This window comes from Lethenteron reissneri, chromosome 23 (genome assembly GCF_015708825.2).
Source record: "Lethenteron reissneri isolate LAM-NWPU_2019-01 chromosome 23, ASM1570882v1, whole genome shotgun sequence".
In the NCBI taxonomy this organism is placed as follows: Eukaryota; Metazoa; Chordata; class Hyperoartia; order Petromyzontiformes; family Petromyzontidae; genus Lethenteron; species Lethenteron reissneri.
Genome location: NC_083801.1, coordinates 20,212,513 through 20,234,178, shown reverse-complemented (window position 1 = coordinate 20,234,178; position 21,666 = coordinate 20,212,513). Strand labels below are relative to the sequence as shown.

The window sequence follows — 21,666 nt, the reverse complement described above, 5'->3', positions numbered from 1 at the left end:
CACCAATGCTCAATACACTCAGCACCTGTGACCAACACTCACCCTAAACACCCACCCTCACGACTCGCACTCACCACCCACGCTCCCCAAACAAAGATAAAGACCCCCCCCCCCCCCCCCGTATAGCCTGAAGAGACCGTTGGGGCAAGTGCGGTTAGCGAGCACCTATGAAGGCCAGCACGAGAGGGTGGGTGACCAGCACCACGCCCGGCCGCCTTTATCTCCCTAGTGGAGATGTTTACACACCACACCGGCTCCTCATTTGAGGCTGAGTTGACCTAAAGCAGGCCCAGGACCGGTTCAGATAATCGTCACTGGTGTTGAACCGTGAGCGGGAATCGAACCTGGGTCGCCAGGTTCGTAGTGCAACGCGCTAACCGCTGCACCACCGCTCCCAAGTTCACCACCCGCCCTCATCACCCACGCTCACCACTCATCGCCACTCACGCGGCTGTATGCGTATGTGATGCAGTTCGTTACCTATGGCGTCGTACATTGTGTTGAGTACACTGTGTAACAAATTTTTTTTGTTCCTGGTTAGTAAGTGTTATATTCTAATCGCTTATACCTCAAAAGTACAGAAAATGGCTTTTATTCCCCACAAGTTTTGCTTTTGTGACCAGGACACAAAAGCTAAGCTAATCCACTCCATTAATAACACTGTGTAACAAATGTTTATATTTTTGTTCCTGGGTAGTAAGTGTTATTTCCTAATTGCGTATGCCTCAAAAGTACAGAAAATTACTATTATTCCCCATAAGTTTTGCTTTTGTGACCAGGACAGTGATATTTTGAAATGTACCTATTTTCAATGAGAAAACGTGCACATTTGTGTAATTCCTTCACGTAAATACCTGGTCACAAAAGCAAAGTTTGTGGTGAATAATAGGCATTTTCTATACTTTTGAGGCATAAGCAATGAGAAAATAACACTTAGTACCCAAGAACAAAAATCGTGTTACATAGTGTTCTATATTACTTACGGATATTGGCACCATACGGATCTGCCCGATACAGCAATGCTATGAATAGCCAGGCTGCTCTCTATTGTAATGTTAAGGTCAGTGCACATACAACAAAATAGATACTTCTACATACCCTCCCTTGTTCGCGACATTTGCCGGCCCGTATCATCGCGGTTAACGAGGGGTTCTCGTCGATTTGTCATTGCGCGTGCGTCGCGGCAGCTGCGTCTGGCTTTGGCAGCGATCGTGAGCCATGTGTGGATATTCCACATTCACATGGCGGGGACAAGTCTATCCGAGGTACAACCACGATGGACTCCTGAGCATGAAGCGGTGCTCTTCCTCGCCTGTCTCGGTGATTGTTTTACCGACCCCCCCCCCCTCCAACGAAATGACGACGACGATGATGATGAAGACGTCGTCCCGAGCCAGGGATGTGAACCCACGTGCCCACAATTGTGAGCAAAAGGATCATACCCCGCGCTCAAATAGAATGCAGCCTATAGCCAGAGGTGGCCTCTCTAAAAGTTTATAGAGTGGCCACCTCTGGCTCGATAGTCGATTTAGGTGACCGGTCTAAAGTGCGTAGAGTGGTTACCTCTTGCTCTTAGATCTGTAGAGGCGTTCAGTCTATAAAGCATAGAGCGGCCACCTGTATAAGGAGTGGTCATCTCTTGCGCGGCTATAGTATCTTAAGTGTACCATTCTATAAAGCACAGAGTGACCGCTTCGTGCGTTACAATGTCTATGCATGTGCGCGGTCCAAAATGCACAGACAACAAGCGTTCAATCTCTTATTTTACAGTCAATGGAGGTGACCCACTCGGTAATGCATAGCAGCGATCACCTCCGGCTGCTATGCCCCTCCCGGTGCCATTGTACACCGCGGGCGGGCGGGTGGGTGCCTCTGCGCTCCCCCTCCGCTGGCTCTCTCTCTCTGTCGGCGCACAGAGAGAGTGCGAGCGAGCCAGCCGAGAGAGAGACCCGCGGCGTCTTAAATTACAACCGGGGCCCCGGACCCAGCACAGGGCGCCACACCCCCCCACACCCCCCCACCCCAACGTGCTCCCAGTGCGGGGGGCTGCACCCATACATATGCAGGGGCCGCGGCACTTTGTTCGCAATAAATTGCGCGCTGTCTGCGTGACGGACTGAAATCGCGGAGACGGCGGCGAGTTCGAGAGCAACCGCGAGCGAGTTTCTCGCCTCTTGTCTCTCCTCTGTCTCTCTGTCCGTGCTCTCTTGCTGGCTATAGCTAACTCTCGGATTCTCCACCCTTGCCCCCCCCCCGTCTCTCTTCGGCTTCCTTCTCTCCGCGAGCAGAAGTTTCGTGGCGCGCCACCGCCGTCCTCGGTCGCCGCCGTGGTTATTGCGCACTAACTAGCGGCCAACGCGTGCGCAAAAGCGCAGCGCCCGTGCGCCAGCTCTCGTCCGCATCTCCCTCCCCTTGCGTCTCGCAGTTAACCCGCGGGCCACCCGTTAGCACGAAGAGGGACGACATCTCGGTCACCATGAGACAACGCCTGAGCTCAGTGCGCCCTCGGCAAGTCATCGACACCGCCGCCGCCGCCGCGTCCTCATCATCATCCTGCTCCCCCAATTCTTCTACGCGCGCGTCCACGGCTCGGTCGCTACTCGCGATGGCGCTGGTGGTCGCGTGCGGTCCCTGGTCGTGCCTCGCTCTGGGCGGTGGCGGCGCGGGCCCCGTGGTTCGCTGCGAGCCGTGCGACGACCGGGCCCTGTCGCAGTGCGAGCTGCCCACGGGCTGCGAGCTGGTGCGGGAACCCGGCTGCGGTTGCTGCCTGACGTGCGCGCTGCGAGAGGGCGCGCAGTGCGGGATCTACACGGAGCGGTGCGGCTTCGGCCTCAAGTGTCTGCCCCAGGCGGGCGAGGAGCGACAGCTGCAGGCGATGCTCGAGGGTCGTGGCGTCTGCCGCCACTACGAAGGTGGGTCCCGGGGGGATGGGGAGCGCGAGGCGAAGTTCAGGAGGGGACACTTCGACTGATTTCCCCGGGGCGACTTGTTAGCGCATTTCTAAACAAGTAACCGGGATGTGGGTTTCATCACGGGGTGGGTTTGGAGATAAAATTAACTTGGGGTTCCGTGGGGGATAGGTGTGCCGGTGGGCAGTGTGTTGAGTTGGGTGAGTTTTTGCGCATCTGCGCGTGTCTGTGCGTGTGTGCGATGTGTGTGCACCACGTGTGTGTGTGTTCGTGTGTGTGTGTGCGATGTGTGTGCACGAGTGTGGGAGTGAGCGAGTGCCACGTTCGTCGCGAGCAGAATCGCGTGAACGCGAGCGAATGGTAACCGGGAGTGGTTGATTGAGGTAGTGCGCCCGTGAACACCGCATGTGTGTGTTCGCACGTGTGTGTGTGTGCACCACGTGTGTGTGTTCGCACGTGTGTGTGTGCACCACGTGTGTTCGTGTGTGTGTGTGTGCACCACGTGTGTGTGTGTTCGTGTGTGTGTGTGTGCACCACGTGTGTGTGTGTGCACCACGTGTGTGTGTGTACGCACGTGTGTGTGTGTTCGTGTGTGTGTGTGCACCACGTGTGTGTGTGTTCGTGTGTGTGTGTGTGCACCACGTGTGTGTGTGGAAGCGGACACGCGTTGTGTGCGCATGGCCTGCGCAAGAATGTGCGCGTGTATGTGAGCGCTAGTCCGTGTGCGTGTGTGCAGTCGGGAGCGGTGGTGTAGCGGTTAGCGCGCTGTGCTACGAACCCGGCTACCCCACACCGGTGACGATTATCTGAACCGGTCCTGGCCCTCCCCTAGGTCGACTAAGCCTCAAATGAGTACCTGGTGCGGTGTGTAAACATTGCCAATAGGGAGACAAAGGCGGTCTGGCGTGGTGCTGTCCACCCACACCCACGTGCGGCGTGTCGCACCTTCATAGGTGCTCGCTAACAGCACTTGCCCCAGTCTCTTAAGGCTATACGGGGGATCTTTGTCTTTGTGTGTGCACACGCAGGTTAACGTGTGCAGTGTTTAAAGACGTTCTGCTTCCCCGCAATCGTTTTTTTGTTTGTTTGTGAAATTCGAACCTCGAATTTCACCGCGAGCATCGTCCGCAAAAAATCCGCACGAACATCCGAGAAGTCGTTCGTCGCTCCCACACGCAAACCGCTGACACACGAAGTTCTTAAGTTCGAGCCGAATGCCCGGTCCGGTCGCTACCGCGTGGTCCGACAGGTCTCGTCCAAAGGCACCACCACTGTGCGCCTCTGGTTTTGGAAGAGGGGCGTTACGGGGGGTGGGGTGATGGGTACGGGAGAGCCACACGCCTGCGAAGGCGGACCGGTTCGCGTTTGGGGGTTTGGTGACGGGTGGAGTGTCGGACACGATGGCGAGGCGTGGGAGATCTCACGAAGCCATGCCATGGGGGGGGTGGGGGGGGGGGACGTTCCGTCACGTGTGCAGGCAGCCAGCCCCGGGCGTCAGATTATAACCACACTGCTTTTACCTTGGGGGTCTTGAGCCGAGCTTAGGCACATCGTATGCGGGCACAGTGATGCGCGCGGCGGAATTAAATGACCTCGCGGCGCCACGGACGAGCATTTAGCCCATCCGCAAGACGCCAAATAGACCCAGGGGGTGGAGGAGACGCGCGTGCGTGGTGTCTCCTTGCGTCTCTCGCAATAGGAGAGGTCACGGCGAGCCGGAGAGGTCACTGCGAGGACGGCACACGCGACGCAGCCTGAACGGAGAATCGGCAGCGCAACGAAAATGCCCCAACTCTACACGACAAACTCAATAATTCAGCCATTGCCATGGAGCGTACAGAACCCGGAGGCTTGTCAACGAGAGAGCCTTACGTTGCCTTGCTCATCCTCGTGTGAGCAGCACTCGCCCATGGGTTGCGGCCAGCACTGATCCGTTATCGTCATTTATTTATAAACAGACTCCACCGGCAAATTGTTGTTCATCGTGAGCGACGAGAGAGTTCACGCTCTAAGCGACATAACGTGCATTCCCCCTCGCGCCAATCGCTCCCCTTTATCGCCATGCGCCCACCCAATAAAAATGAAAAAAAAAAACCCCCAACGCGAATTGAATTCGCGGGGCCAATTAATGTCGCCACGCTCGTTGACGGTCCGGTGCCCGCGTGGCGGCTGAGCGGGGGGTGGGTGGTGGTGATGGTCTTACGGCTCCGTGGGTCTCGTCGGCTGCCACCTAGCGGACAGCGCGAGGCGGTGTCTCTCGCGCGAGACGGCTACGAAATCCGACGACGTTGGAGCCTTGATTCTCCACTTGCAAGCCCCCCCCCCGCGGGCCCCCTTTTGTGTGGCCTTTAGTGCGGCGCCCCCCCCCCCCCCGACAATACACAAATGTGAAAACTCCCTCCTCCCCATCATCGTGATGTTGAACCCCAATGGATTCAAATGTGTGGACGGTCCTCACACCGATGTCTTATCAGCAAAAGTGACACCCCCCCTCCCCTCTGTAGATGAATAAAGAACACTGTGTTGGTGGGTGTGAGGGTTCGGATTTTGACTCTGGTAGGAGGGGGGGGGGTTAGAATTCCAGGTGGGCAGTAATTAAATAACAGCATCCCCTCGCTATTTGCGAGGGATACGCTCCAGAGATAGCTCGCGAATAAAACATTTGCGAAAACCCTATCTTTGGAACGAATTGCCTGAAATAATTACGTAAATAAGTTGTGGAATACATGCGCGTGTATCGTACGTGCGTGAAGGCAACGTCTGCAGGTGCTATCTCTCTCATCTCTTTATCTCGTCACTTTATCTCTCATAACATTCTCCCTTATCGCTTTATCTCGACACTCTCTTGCGATGCAGTCGTGTAGAGTTCCAGATGCGATTCGCGGATAGCAAGTTCGTGAATAACGGCGGAATACTGTAACAGCATTCATTTGCACAGGAACGCTTCAATGAATCTTGAGACCCACTTTCAAATAGGGGCCTGCTAAGTGAAGGCATTTGGGTGAGTCCTTGCTTCGTGGGAGGGATGCCGGAATATCCAGTGAAAAACTCATGCAACCAAGCAGTCAAGTTTGGCTCAAATAGATCAGAAACATACTTGCTGTATCGTATACAACCTTGCCTACAGATCGCTGGATTACAGGCGAGCGTACCTGCCATGTCTGGCCAGATATAACCATTAGCCAAGCCACCCACCAGCTCACATGCTCCAGCCGTTACATCTCCATAATTATCTATGGTTTGTAACCATACAACCCCCAATATAACCTTTGAAATGTGAAATATGTAATTTTATATCTGTTAATTGGCGATTGTGGGATTAAAGGCCATCGGCAAGTTACGAGGTGTAGACTTTGAGACACTCTGTCCACGTGACTGGCAATGCACACCTCCATTCTAAATCTCCAAAAAATATATTTAAAAAACAATATGTAAATGTATTTTTTATACAAAGTATGCACAGAAATGGTCCTTAGTCAATGTAAACGGCTCTCCAACTGTACTGGCCCACACATCTTTGTTGACAAAACGTTGTACCCAGCGTGAGCAATGAATCATTGCATTTAGTCTCCAGCTAATGTCTCGTTTAGCCAATAACTCGTGAAGATGTGTAGACCTGTTAGGGAGAGTTGTAAAGACTTCGTTTTGAAGAGAGTGTCTTGATTGTTTTCCTCAATATGCATGATTGCCTTAATTATCTTACACCACTCTTATCTCACAATACTGAGCTCTCTTATAAAAAACTGATTTCTCGATGAATTTCCACCTACTCGAAACTGACAATGAAGTTGATGACGATGCAGTGCGCTTCTGCGGCCGTCTGGAACGCTCTTTCTTCCGATATGAGGAAGCCACTGGAGCTATGCACTTTTAAATCATCTAGATTGAACATTCATATCTTTAGAACCGTTGTTTGTGTTTTTTTTGTCCTACCGCCCCGCACCTCCGATTAGCACGGTGATTGGCCGATAGATTGACCTTCCTGGAAGTTGCGAGAAGTCCACCCTGCAGCACTATACACTGGCACGCATTGTCCCTTTCTCCAATTGCTCTCCCCCACTCGTCCACCGTGTCCAATCCTCCCGTGGTGTCTCCCCTCCCCCCATTGTCCTCCCCCCCCCGCCCCCCCGCAGAGGTGGACCCTCGCGAAGAGTCGAGCTTTGGGGACTCGACCCCGACCGAGGGCCCCGAGGTCGCCCCGCCGGCGCGCTCGCGCCACGTCGCCAACTCCAACAAGAGGAAGAAGGAGCGCTCGCGCCTGGTGGGCGACAACACGGTGGTCAGCGCACACGCGCTGGACAACAAACACGAGGGCGAGACCGTGAGTGCCCGCACAGCCGTCGGCCCGTGTCACACATGGGGCAGCCGCGCCCGCACGACGAGTCTGGGGACTTTCTGACCCAGTGGTTCTGAAAGCTTCGCCGTGGCCTTGCGCCCCACTTGGGTTCTCAATCGTTTAAAAAAAAAAGCAATGTATCGTGTTAATAAATACGTCGGGTTTGATGACACAAGGTAAGTTTTACTTACGTGCCCGTGCTTAATTTACGTTTCGATGATTTACCTTCGAACAAAAATATGGCCGTGTCTCGCACCCCCAGGAAGGGCATCTTGCACCCCCAGGGGGTGCAGGCCAAGTTAACATCCACTGCTCTAACCTAAGGGGTCCCTGCAGGCTACGTTGGGATCTTTGTCCGCTTGCACAAAATTCGGGGTTCTTTTAACTCGTGTGTCGGGTTATTTTTTTTGCGGTCGTGCGGGCCGTGCGGCTTGTCCCCAATCGCTTTTTCCGGCTGTACGGCTGACGCGTACATGTTCGGCGCCGATGTCTTGAGTTTCGCTCCGCGTGCTGGGAACCTCTTCTGGGGGAACTTACTTCCCGGCAAGTGGAGCTCAAACGTCGGGCATCCGTGCCGATACGAACAACCGTTGCGGTCACAACCTGCGGCGGACATGGGCCGGACACGACCCGTAACGTCGTGGTGGGAGTGAAAATGTGAATCGGAAATGGAAAGTGTCGTGGGCCGCCATCCTTTGCGCTCAGGCTCAGTTGGTGCTGTCTACATTTAGGTGGCGGGGGGGGGGAGGGGGGTGGGTCGAGAGTTCCCCCCCAGCAATTCCTTCCCATTTCCAGCCCTGGGTACAAACCTGCAACCCACGACCGAGAGCTAAATCGGTGTTTGTCTTCGCGGGGAAGGAAACCGGAGAAAACCCCGCCCCGTGCCTACAACAGCCGCCAAGCTCCAGTGGTTCACCTCGTCCGAGTGCTGACTCGGCTTAAGCTCGAGGAGATTCTGAGTTGCAGTGGGGCTGGGCACGTTAAGTGGCGATGTGGTCAGAGGCACGGGGCGCAATTGTCAAAAGACAGAGAATAAAAAAGACGAAGATACCCCATGCAGCATTAACAGACTGTTGGTTCAAGTGCTGTTAGCGAGCACCTATGAAGGCCGTAACGGCACACGAGGGGGTGGGTGGTCAACACCACGCACCAGGTACTCACATGAGGCCGAGTCGACCTAGGGGAGGCCCAGGACCGGTTCAGACAATCGTCACCGGTGTTGGCCGTAAGCGGGAATCGAACTCGCGTCCCCGGGATTCGTTGCGCTAACCGCTGCACCACCGCTCCCTCAATTGACACACAACACACAGCACAACACTCGCACGCGCCCCTGCGACTGAGTTGCAAAGAGCTGAGTGGCGTGGCTGTGATGGGAGCTGCTGCGTCACAATGCGTTGCCTCCTGGCGTAGGTGCATGGAATTAATTGACGAGCAGCGGTGACGATCACTCCGCTGCCCTTTCTGTGTCCCTCCCGAGGTTTGATTCTGCCCAACGTGTGGCGCTTGCCACAACCCCCCACCCATTCGCGTCCGCTGTTCCAGCATCACCGAGATCCGCTTAGCTGTTATAGCCCGTTCACCTCGGCCACAAGAGGCGACAATATCTGTGGTAGACAGGTGAAGGCAACGCCGAAGTAATGCCATTCACAGCGGACACTTTAACGTCCGCTTCTAAATGATCACTCCTTTTTTAAAGTGTATTTTTGTTGTTGTACATAATTCAAAGGCTCTGCAATGGTGATTCCGCTGCAAGCAGCAGCTGGCGTCCAACAACATTCTCTTGGCTAGAGCCTGCACCAGCAGCTCATCGATAAAACGGGTTTCAAATGAACGCGAGCGATGCTGTGATGAGCGCATATGTCCTACTCGTGTGTGCGTGTGCTTTTTTTCTGCGGACTCTTCGGTTTGTTTCATCGCTACTTTGAGAGCGAGCGCTCAGAACACACACACAAACACCACACACGCACACCACACACACACCACACACACATACACACCACGTGGACACACAACACACACTACACACGCACTCACCAGACACACGCGCACGCGTGAGGCTCTGGCGCCCTCTGGTGGCGCAGCTGCGGTATCACAGCCTCTGCATATAAATTCATGCCCACCACCACCACCACCAATATCAAGTGTCCCAAACTTCGGTCATTACAAGCGTTCCTTATCCTGTGCTGATTTCAAAAGCACCTCGAAATTAGCACGTTTGGCGACGTACGGTGCGAAAGAGGTTCAACACACATACAAAAGCGACGATCCCATCGATCAAGGGAACGTGAATGAGCGTCGCTTTTAACACCACTCCTCCTTGTGTCGCCGTCGCAGGGTCCGTGCAAGCGAAGCGTGGAGCTGGCCATAAAATACCTCAAGGAGAGCACCAACCTCGTGCCCAAGGCCATCTACATCCCTAACTGCGACCGCCGCGGATACTACAAGAAAAAGCAGGTGAGCTTCATCCCAGCAAAAACTCCGCAAGCTGACGAGCAAACATAACCTGATGCGGTGGGGTTACCAGTCGCGTGAGGTTAGAATGAGACTTTATTTTTTAGACTGGAAGAATCCGAAGAGCTATGAAGCTCTTTGTCATAGCTGTCCAGTGGAGGGATGGTATCAGTGGCTGTCTGGTTGATGAGGTGGTTGGGATCAGTAATAGGGCCGGTGCTTGTCGCCGGTTGGTGATAGTTGTGGTTAGGGCTCGCGGCGCTCCAACCCTACACTGTTTTCCCCTCTTCCCAATTGCATTGTTTATATCCACTTTGTTGTTTCTGCTGGTAAAGGGCACTGCACTGCAGCGGCCTTTTGAGACATAACACACCAAAGGAGCACTTTGTCCGTTGAAACTTGATGCATTGCCTTTGCCATTAAAGATGATATGGTTGCAGTAGTCACAATAGATTGTTCGTTAAGGATGGAGTAAACGTTTCGATTTAAAGCTTTCGTGACTGCAGGGATTCATCTTCTTGGTTCTTTCGGTAAAGTCAAGTAGAAGGGAAGTAATAAAATAATAAAAATAAAACATAATAAAATAATATTTTTATTATTTTATTACTTCCCTTCTACGTGACTTTACCGAAAGAACCAAGAAGAGGAGTAAAAGTTGTTCAGGAAGTACAGGGATTGTACATGGCCCTGTGTATATTTGCAACAGAACGTTTCAATGTTGAGAATGGTAGTGGTAATTATTTGGGAGTGAGATTGGAACCAAAAAAAGCCACGCTGATTTAATCGTTACACATAACCGAAAGCCGCTTATTTATCTACTGCAGTACACAGATATCGTTAATTCACCAGATAAGTACCCATTGAGATACAGATCTCCTTTGTACGGGGAGGCGTGGGAATTGATGTTAATTTATGGATAGCGGTGTCAAAAAAACGAGTGTGACCCTTTGCTCACTATAACCACATCAGCCACCCCTCCCCAACTTTCAGAACGGGTTGACACTGCTAGGCAGGCAGGCCCTCCCCACTGTAAGGCCGGTCTCCACAAGTCTCATCCCGAGCGCAGCACTCGCCACGTCTCAGTGCAAACCGCAATCTTTTGCACGAGCCAACAAACAGCTCCGGCCAACACAAACCCCAAATCGGATGTTGAGGGGTGGGGAAAAAAAAAGCAATTTTTCCATGAAATCCAAGTTGTGGCTAAATCTCCAGCCATCGATCGTGCCAAGGATGTTTAACGCGTCGAGGATTTCAGCGATCCGCGCTGTCGATTGCGGTGGATCTCGACTCAAATCCTCTGCTTCCCTCTAACCGCCCTCATCTCTTTGCCTCCTTCCCCGCTTCCCCGTGCCTCCTCCCTGGGCAGTGCAACCCGTCCAAGGGCCGCAAGCGTGGCCTCTGCTGGTGCGTGGACAAGTACGGGGCCCGGGTGCCCGGCTCCGAGCACATGGGCGGTGGAGCTCGCTGTCAGTCCCTCATGGAGCGCGACTGAAGCACCGCACCGGGGGAGGGACTCGGGGGTGGGGGGGGGGGGCTGTGGGAAGAGCGCGTGGGGAGAGCGAGAAAAAGGAAGAACTGGGATGGAGGAGGAGGGGCCCCCCTGATGGGGAGCTTCCCTAAGAATTGCCATCTTTACCCCCACACCCACCCACCGCTGTCCCTCTCCATCGCCCCCCCCCCTACTCCTAACTCCCCGCCGTGGCTTCTGAGAGAGGCGTGAGCTGCTGCAGAGCAATCTCGGCGAGACGGGCCTACGGGGTTCTCACCCCCACCGGGGTCGAGCCTTAACCATTCCATAATGGAAGACGAGCGATGTGTGGCGAAAATTTCGCTCCAGAAGCGGAGCCCTTCACTTGAAAGGAGGAAGAGGGGGCGGCAGGGGAAGGAAAGAAGGGGGTTTGGTGGGGGGGAGCGTTTGCACGGGAGGCAAAAGAGAGAGGTTTGGCGAGGGGAAGAGCGTTGTGGGGTCGTGGGAGCTGGCGGGGGTGGGACAGGGTCAGTTGAAGCAGGGGAAATGGACCCTTTTTGACGATGACGATTTTTGACTGAGAGCGGCGCACAAGCAGCGAATCCCTGCCAGGTCCGGGCGGGATGTTGGCACCGCGACACGGACTACGAGGCCTAAGGGAGCACCCCACTCTTTGTCTTTGAGAACACACTTCACACCACCACCAGATGTTACTTAGGTATTTATTAAGATCTATAAATTAAAGTATAATCTTAGCAAGCTATTTAATATAGTAGGTTCCTAATCGTAACACACGTCATTATACTGACTTAAACGTTCTTGAACAGTTAACCACGCGTCGCGTATTTGTGTTTTGTCGTTAACTTTTGGACCAATTAGCGCTAACGATGGCACATCGTCTGGCCGCGCGAGCCAGCCTCTTACCATAGCTCCTACCGTGTACTATCCTCTAGTTACCGCACGCTTAACAATTATACGTGGTTGTATATCGATACCTAGAAAACGCATATATAATATTAATAATGCTATTGATAAGAATAATGTTAATACCATCAGAGTCCATGGTAAGACTGTTATCTTACAGTGTGATTGTTGTTGAATAAAACAAACAAGCAAGTGGGGTCGTGTCAAAGTTGTACTTTTCACTTTCGTTTTTAATTGACCATGGTGAAGTCTGCGGGTTGCGTAAAAAGTCTGCAGACTTTTTTTTTGACACGGCTGCAAAAAATGCAAAAATATTGAATTCCGCCCACCCCCATTAAGAGAAAAGGCTGCCCCCCATTATACATTCCATCATTATTCTACGAGGACTGTATTGTGGTTACTAAACTGGCAAGGGACAGATTCTCCAGAGACTAGGGATGCAACGATTCACTCCTTCGCGATTCAACGAATTGTCAACGATGCAGGGTCACAATTCAAGAATCGTTTCTTCCTTTAAAAATATTTTTTTCTGTGAACGGAGCGGCCTCTAGTATCTGGAGGGGTCATGTGAACCCATCACATACAACTCGTATTAATCGAGGAACACCGCATTCTTACACGCGCGATTTGAGGCATGTATTGCAAGCTTAGGAATTAATATGAATCCATGTGTTGAAGCTACACCCTTGCTCGTTACAAGCGGAAGCAAAAACTACTTCAATCAGCATCTCAAATGTGGGTGACCCTCTGCATGCTTACCTCGTCTTTTCAATTACCAATGGCTTTGTGTGACCTAAGTTACCATAAAATACCGAGATCACGCGGGGGTTTTCACACATTTGCACCGAGCGGCTTTTCCGATGCTCACACTCGTGCACAGGAGCTGAGGTGAAGCCACGATCCATGGCGAAGGGGTCATCAGTCCTGTGTGGTGGTGGTGGTGACATGTTTCTCCCGCGCGAGCTGGTCCGAGTAGTTGTGACCTTGCACCGCGTGTGTCGTGCACTTCATTTCCCCGTCGTGAATGTTCTAGTCCAGGGGTTCTCGTTTTTGGCCATGTCCGGGTGAAAGACCCAGAAAATATTTATTCCGCTCACCGGCACACCCACATCCAGTATATACCCCCCGCTATTGCTGTGATTTCTAGTCACAGGCCTACTCCGGTCTACCAACGAGGCAAACATTAATCGAGAAATGAATCCCCGATGATATCACGAGCTGTCATTCTATGGTTTAGAGCAGGGCAGTCCACAAATGGCAGTCCTTACGATCCACCACGGTCACCTGGCATTTTTGTTTTATCTTTCAAATGCAAATTATCATTGCAGGCTGCACACACCTGATGATCGGTAAACATGCAAAAGGGTGCCGATTCGAATGAAGATTGTACTTACCAATCAACGACGTAATTTTTACTCTAAGAACATTGGCAAGCGCAGAACGGCATCCCGTGAGTGGTTCACCGAACCATCGCGTCTGTGCGTAGCCCTCGCTAAGGCGGTTGAGCTCAAAAAAATGAAATGGTGCATTGCTCAGGCGAGGGCAGCAATGCATCTTGGATGTAGCTGTTTGCTGCGCTGGGACAAGCGGTGAGATTCACGCCGCTGCCGACAACAATCCCGGACGTGCTTCTGCGACGTCGCTGCGCAACCTTCCTAACGCATGCAAGGACCCCCCCCCTCCACCGCACGAACGCAGCACCCGAATTCAGGAGGTGGGCGGGAGGGGGGGGGAGACGCACGCGCTCACGGGAAGAAGGGATGGCGCTGTGGCCCTGGAGATCAGTGTGCAAAGTTGTCGTCGACAGCAAGTTAGGTCCCGCCAATTCAGCGGTTGCCGAGGGCTCCCCTGGTGTGTGTGTGTGGGTGTCGTGCGTGTTAGGTAGCGGGGGGTGGCTAAGAGGCCGGGAGATAATCATTATTTTATTACTATTTTTTATTTGACCAGGTAAGGCCCACTGAGCTACTATATAGCTCTTTTTCAGAAGCGACCTGGCCACAAGTGATAGCTCAACGAAGTGGCTTATCACGTGGAAATGTATAACAGCTAAATAGTTTATAGCGAGTCCCAGGTGGGGAGACAGTGGCGCCTGCTCGGGTTTTTATTTATCCCACGTTGCCATGCGCAATGCAGCTGCGATTGCACCTCAATGGGATTCAGGAGCCAAGAACCAGGAATATTTGGGGGTTCTGTGCTGGCGATGCACTCTGAAGGATTTGAAGGGTAAGGAGTGGCGATGGTTAGTTTTAGGTAAGAAAGTGGGGATTTTACGAGGAATGTTTAGGATGTGGTGCAGGAGATGAGGCTGTACGATTGTAATCTGCATAGCTGGGACGATCCTGAATGAGATGGGATTGTGGTGATTTCTGATTTCCGGGGAGGGCTTGTTTAAGGATTGTTTGGTATTGTGTGTTGAGGAGGCAGAGCGAGTGAATATGAGTTCATGGGCTATTAGGAGAGGATTTGGAGTTCATTATTTGTTTGTATAGGAAGTGAAGGTAGGAGACTTTTCTGGAAGAATATGCAGTCAAGTTATATGTACGGTAAGTGGAGAAAAAGAAAGCAAGAACCCAAACATACAAAGACCGCTTATGTTATAGATACCTCCTCCCTAGGCCACGTGTTTTGGGCGGTCCGACACGAATCGCAAGCCTCGTTGACATTTAAACAGAATTGAAAATCACGGGCATTCTAATGGCATCGCTTATGCAACATCAGGGCGGTGATGACACCAACGTGTGCTATGTCAGCATGCCCGATGGCGATCACGGTTCTATTTCCTCATCATCAGAGAGCTTCAGACAGCTCAAGAAGCGGCACAGCACAGCCTAGCCACAGTACCTCTGTGATAAGAGCTTTTTTTTTTATTAGGTTTGTGTTCTACCGCATCTTCCTTTTTTCTTTTCTTCTTCCGTGAGTGTTTGGGGTTAAGGAGCGGAGCTTATGGGATTATGCGGGAGGGGGCCGGGTTGGCGGGGGTTTGGTTTTTGCGGCGGCACCGCCGGCCAGGTCGTCGCGCCCGGCTCGCGTCGGCGTCAGGAAGCGCTGGCAGTCCGGGTCGCCGCGCAGCACCGGCGAGCCCGTCACTTGCCGGCCCGTGTAGGGGTCCACAGCACCAGCACTCGCCGCGCCGCCCGTCCAGCGACGGCTTGCACTGGCGGGCAGAGAAACAACGGGGCGTGTCGGTCAAGACGGCGGGAGGTCGTAGGTCAGGGATCGAGGTCGGCCTCCTGCTCGACACGACATGACACTCGGCACTCAAACTAGATTGGGTGAAGTTTTTAAAGTGGACGGATTGGACGGTCGGATAGATAAGAGGGACAAACAATAAGTATGGACGGATGGGCATCGAGATTGACGGAGGGATTAATGGAAGGAAAAGACGGGCGGAAACACCGAGAGAACGACAGAAAACCAAAGATGCAAAACGGAGACACAGACGGTTTGACAGGCGAATGATGGGCAGACGCACAGTAAGACAAACAGGAACTTTATATATTAAAATGTGTATTATTATTGTTCTCGACAGACTTGCCTGTTTGGAGATGTAGAGGCCTCGGCGGTCGCAGTTGGGAATGCGCATTGGGTAGAGGCCTTCGGGGGACTTGTCACGGTCAGAAAGCTGCAGCATCCCCAGCCTGGTGAGCACCTGCTCCAGCTCCGTTTGGCACTGGGACTGTAGGCCGACAAACGACAAACGAAGATCTCCCTTATAGCCTGAACAGACTGTTGGGGCAAAACGCTGTCAACGGAGCACCAATGAAGGCCAGCATGGCACATTAGGGTATGGGTGGCCAGCACCATGCACGACGGCCTTTTGTCTCCACAGAGGCATCATTTGCACACCGCACCGGGTACTCATTTGAGGTTGAGTCGATCTAGGCGAGGCCTAGGACTGGTTTAGATGATTGTCACTGGCGTTGGCCGAGAGCGGGAATCGAACTCGTGTCGCTGAGTTTGTGGTGCTGTGAGCTAATCAGTGGCAGATTATATTATCTTAGCAGCAAAAGTAGCATATGCTACGGGCCCCGCACTTTCAAGGGGCCCGCGCTAAATGCTTTCTCGCTATCAATTCCGGTTCAGTGATTCTGCACTTGCTCTATTACTATAGTACTATACTGCCTTCAACTTTTATAAGGTTCGCGATTTGTCGTAATATGTGGCTGTATAGCAAGTGAATAAATACAATTACTTTACTATGCAAGTACATTTTTCTTATTTGTGTGTTTTTTATTTAGGGCCCCTTTATAACATATGCTAAAGACCCTGCACGAGCTTAATCCGGCACTGGAGCTACCGCTGCACTACTGCCAAGCACACACGCACACCCATACGCGCGTGAGCACAGGAACACACATAGCAAGGATACACACGCAAGCACTCCTGCACACAACAAACTACAGCACAATGCTTCTCATACACAGCTACGGAAGTGATTTTCAATTCAGGGCAACACCGAAGGGATTAAACCTGATGCAATAGCTGCAATGGTCTCGACAAGTAGGCAAATCTCTATCGTACCAAATAGTCATCGAATTTTATGTTAGCGGCAACATCTGCACAAAAGCCAGAATTAATTGCGTGAAATTATTATGTACGTAATTGCTGCTGCATTTACAGACGTTTAATCGCTGTAGAATGGCCCTCCAACACTTCCAAGTTCAATTCCTTAAACAATCCTGGTAAGACTCAATGAAGTCGAAACTGGCTCAAATTTTGCCTCGCTCGTGCAGACATTACCTCCATAAGACCCGTTAAATGTAATTTCATGCAGGTGTTTATTTATTAATATTTGTGGAGATTTCGTGACGGTATTTTACGCAACAGCAACCGGGCAGGTGTAGCGTGTTGTATGCATGTCGAACGTCTTTCACACCGTACGTAGTCAACCGTACTAATTGTAGATGCGAAACGTAATATCGAACATATACACTATTAACTAACACGGTCCCTGAACAAAGAAGGCCTTAGAGGTGGTACGGGCAACCTGACATCATAGAACTTGTATACTCTCCAGGCATACATTGTACGACGCGATTACCTTTAAAAACAAGTAAAAAAAAAGTATTATTAAATTTTTGTGAATCTATCAAAGTATGGTAATGTGTATATATATCTTTATTTTGTTGTAGCCTCAACAGCAACGTCAAACGCACACCGCGGCGCGCGGCTCACCGGGGTGTGCTTGTTGTGTACTCGCATTCCGAACGGGTCCTCCTTCATCCCGTTGGGCCGGCCCAGGAAGCGCGCGTTCTCCTGGGCCTTGTGGAGGCTGCGCTCCACCGCGTCGGCCTTGGCGCTCTGCAAGGGCTTGGTGCGTGGCGGCGGCGGCGCCATTGCCGCCACTACCGGCGACGCCGGCGGTGCCCTCCCGCGGCCCCCGTGCCACCCGTGGGCGCTCACCTCGTGCGACTCCTCCGCCTCGTCGTGCTCGCCCAAGTCGCCCCGCTCGGCACCTGCGGCGCGTCACAATGGAGCCTCAACCAGAGTGTGGGGCAAGCGCCGGAAGCGAGTAGCGCCTACAAAGACCGGCACGGCACACGACAGGAGGCGGGGGGGGCCACAACGAAGCAACACGCCCGGGCCGCCTTTGTCTCCCAAGTGGTGATGTTTACACACCGCACCAGGGTATCTATTGAGACTGAGTCGATCTAGGGGAGGCCCAGAATCAGTTCAGATATAATAATCGTCCACTGGTGTTTGCCGTGAGCAGAAATAGAACTCGTGTCGCGGGGTTCGTAGCACAGCGAGCTCACCGATATACCACCGCGTCTACGCGCACACGCACGCACACAGGTGGGGGGGGGGGAGCTGATTAGGATCGGTCTTGGGTCTGCATACGAAACAGGAGTCTAACGAAAGCAATGGCAATGCTCGTGGAAGGTCACGGAGGCAGAGGGCAACTGATAAAAAGATGGACTGAAGGGAGTGGAGGAGGCACTAGAATGTAAAGAAACGACGTGGAAATAACAGCAGCAGCAGCAGATGGGATGCGATGATCGCTCACGGTAGAGGACTGCTGCTACGTGAAGTCTGTGGATCCAGCATCATCTTGTCAAGGGGCTGGACGGAAGAAGAGAGATGGTTCTGGTGGTTGCCTATGCTTTAACAAGACCCTGAAGTCTAATACGTCGATGGTCTATTGCCGGTTACAAGATCGCTGCTTTTAAGACACGAGATAGTCATGCGCCAGTCTACCTCACCACTCTCATTTCTCTAAGCTCCCTTGTTTGCACACTCGACTCAACCAAGGTATTTTGGCTTAAGGCAGCCAATCTCCAAAACTGAAAGGTTTTCTCTGCTGCCTTGGTGGGCCCCCCAACTTCATGCACAGTGTTTTAGATGTCGGTTACAGGGGTGTGTGGTCTGACCATACCTCACCAAGCCGCTCAGTAACGGTCGGTGGAACAGGGTTGCGTGACTGCTCCACACACGACCTTTCGTTTGATATTAGCCGCTGACCCATCACTGGGTTCGTAATACATCATCTTGGCGGAAGAATTCAATATATATTTAAAAAAATTGTATACGCAGATTGGTGCAATCCAGACGACACCGTGCACATTGCTGCGCGATTACCGTGGGAAAGTGCTGACGGCGATATTTGAGTACCGCAGACTCTCGCTTCGCCACTGATAGCTTCCCTAGCGAGCAGTCTCTCCTGACACGCAGTGCGTCTCCTCACACGCAGTGTGTCTCCAGCCCTCTCGCCTCCTGGACGAGCAACATTTCACCCTCCCCCGACATTTCGCTCATTTCTTTCTGTCCCGCCTCGACAATTTTAGTTTGCAGCCGCTAGCCTAAACGTCGCAGGAGAGCAAAGCATTTACATTCGTGGTCAATTATAATCCACTGTTGTCCGGTGGAAAACATTTTTGATCAGAAAATTGATGGGTCCGTTGCATGCCTGCTTCTTGCCCCTCTCCCTCCGTCTCCCCTTGCCACGTAAAACTTACTTCCCAAACCCTCATTAGGCTGGTCCCTCTAATGCAATGCCTATTATCTCTACCAATAAACCTACCTTTCTAAACTTTGGCTGCCCACGAGGATGCCCTCCCCCCCCCTCGTGGGTGGATTCATTTGGGCCATTCCACCGACCCTAGGGGCATCTGAAGCCACTCCGTTTGAAAAAAACGGCACTTTTTTATTTCATTAATCAATTTCGGGCAGTGTTTTTGTTGCCCTCGCGTCGATGGGAGTCCAGTTTACCATGGGAGTCTAGTTGATCATGGAAGTCCAGTTTACCATTGAAGTTCAGTTTGCCATGGGAAACCAGCTTCCATGGGAGTCCAATATATCATGGGAGTCCAGTTTACCATGGGATTCCAGTTTACCATGGGAGTCCAGTTTACCATGGGAGTACAGTTTTACCATGGGAGTCCAGTTTACCATGGGCAGGAGTTGGCAATCTGCATCTCCGTATTCACATGCATCGCGGCTCTTGAAGTATTGCGGGGTTTTTTTCCCGAATTAAATTTATTTTTGGCTATTTTTGTTCTTTTGGTTGCCAACCCATTTGGCCTAACTGATATAAAAAAAGACACTGACCTACTTTCGTGCCATTTCCAATAACGCCGCCTGTGCGGGTTAAACACACGACACAGTTTCACATGGATACGCGGCCGACAAACAGACGATTTGGGGTACATCAATTCTTAACGGCTCTGCGTCATTGGTGCTGGCGTCAGTTCCTCAACTGCAACATTTTACTGTGTTTACCAAAGGGGGTCCTTGCTCTTGCTTTTTGGATTCCCTCTAAAGAGTGCAATATATCACACCGGTGGTGGCTCTGGAGCCTGGCCGTTCAGCGGGACCATCTCCGAGCCAGCTTCGCATGCGGTCAAACGTTCTCATTCCTTCTGCAGATGCCCTGTGATTCATGCCGGAGACCACCAAAGCGCGTCGTCCGCTGCACTGTGGAACGTTAAAGACCCGTGCACGTAATACGCACATATAGCAAGTTTGAAAGAAAAAAAAAACGGCCACAACTAAATAGCGAAAAACAAATGGTACCTGTGTCATCATCAGAGTTCTCAAACCAGTGTGTGGGAACCTCAATCGGTGCTCACCGTCCTCAAATAATGGGCACTGAACTACCGCATACAACACGCGTGGGAGAAGAACCAACTTCAACGAAATTTACTTCCGTCAAACAAGCTGCAATGTTTGAATTGATCGGGGAGAAATGACGACATGGGTTTTGATGACAGGGGTGGGCATTGTGTGAAACTTTGTGCCACAATTGCCCTTTGAAAGCAACAAAACAAAAGTGCCACGGCCCACACACAAAATTTGACTTGCATGGAGATTTGACCACGGAGGTTCACGTGTCTCATTTGCATGTAGAAGAGTGACTTTTAAATTGCAGCAGTGAAATACAAGAAACAAAAAAAAAACTTTTCTGGAACTCACTGGGGAGTTGCAGCTGTGGGCGCATAGCTTTGTGCATCGCGCAATGAACCCGGCGACCTGAGTTCCCCAGACACGGTTAACATCGGTGGTGGCGGCTGCGGTGAGTAATATCCGAGCTGTTCTTGCAACCCCCCCAACCCAAATCACCAAACCACACTGACAAGTTTGGTAAAGTATGGTTAAAAACCCTCACGAACCAACACGCCATGAGGGCCTTGAATCAGCAGTGGATTAACACAAGTCTGCAAATTAAATAATAAATGTATACTCACTAGGCATGCAAGACTACATCTGTTAATCAATGAAAACTGATTCTTTATCCCAAGAAACATGCATTAAATCATCCACGTGGGAATGCACGTTTACAATTTGCACTTAGGCGAATGGAGCAAGCCAAAACTGTACAAACTATATAGAACAAGTTAAAAAGATTACAAATGAGACAGAAAATGTGGGCCAAAAACTATTTGGATTTAATTATGACCCCGAATCGTGACAATTTATTAAATGTATAGGGGTGGGGGGAATTCAGGATCCAGTGAATTGTAACTTGCAAGGCCGTAATTATAATATACTAGCGGGAAGTACCCGGCGTTGCCCAGGCGAAAAAGACACTCACACACACATCGACTTACACACAGACATCAACTCACACTCACACACACACATCGACTTACACACAGACATCAACTCACACTAACACACACACATCGACTTACACACAGACATAAACTCACACGCACACACACACATCGACTTACACACAGACATCAACTCACACTCACACACACACATCGATTTACACACACACACATCGACTTACACACATTATATTTGTCAGAAAGCCCACGTGAAGTCTGAGTAAAGTGTCAATCATTTATGTTGCGCTGCATGTGTAATATTTGTCGACAGTAGTAGCTGTCAATTATTGCATATTTGTTTAGTATAGTGTATAGCTGCACTTGCTTATTATAAATAGTATTATTAGTCTTGATTTGAAGCTTTGGTGACTGCAGGAATCCATACTCTTTGGTTATTTCGGTAAAGTCACGTAGATAGAAACGTCGTGATCTATTAATTTTCTATCTCCGTGAATTTACCGAAAAAAACAAAGGGTATTATTAGTGTTTCTTTGATTAAAGTGCAAGCAATTGTATTACAGTCAG

General features: G+C 51.4%; 2 protein-coding genes across 2 annotated transcripts in view; one reads left to right on the top strand and one right to left on the bottom strand.

Annotated features, from left to right (window-relative positions):
- Positions 1–2,084: 2,084 nt before the first annotated feature.
- On the top strand, positions 2,085–12,284 carry LOC133346174 (insulin-like growth factor-binding protein 5). The gene is made up of 4 exons (XM_061557651.1): positions 2,085–2,912; positions 7,043–7,230; positions 9,580–9,699; positions 11,063–12,284. Exons 1-4 carry the CDS (start codon positions 2,477–2,479, stop codon positions 11,186–11,188), a joined length of 870 nt encoding a protein of 289 aa, XP_061413635.1. The 5' UTR covers positions 2,085–2,476; the 3' UTR covers positions 11,189–12,284.
- LOC133346172 (insulin-like growth factor-binding protein 2) overlaps positions 12,279–21,666 on the bottom strand; it is a 22,552-nt gene continuing 13,164 nt past the window's right edge. The window contains 4 exon segments of the mRNA XM_061557650.1: positions 12,279–15,199; positions 15,201–15,242; positions 15,624–15,764; positions 17,264–17,544. Of these exon segments, the coding sequence (XP_061413634.1) occupies positions 15,038–15,199; positions 15,201–15,242; positions 15,624–15,764; positions 17,264–17,544 (626 nt within the window). The 3' untranslated portion in view covers positions 12,279–15,037.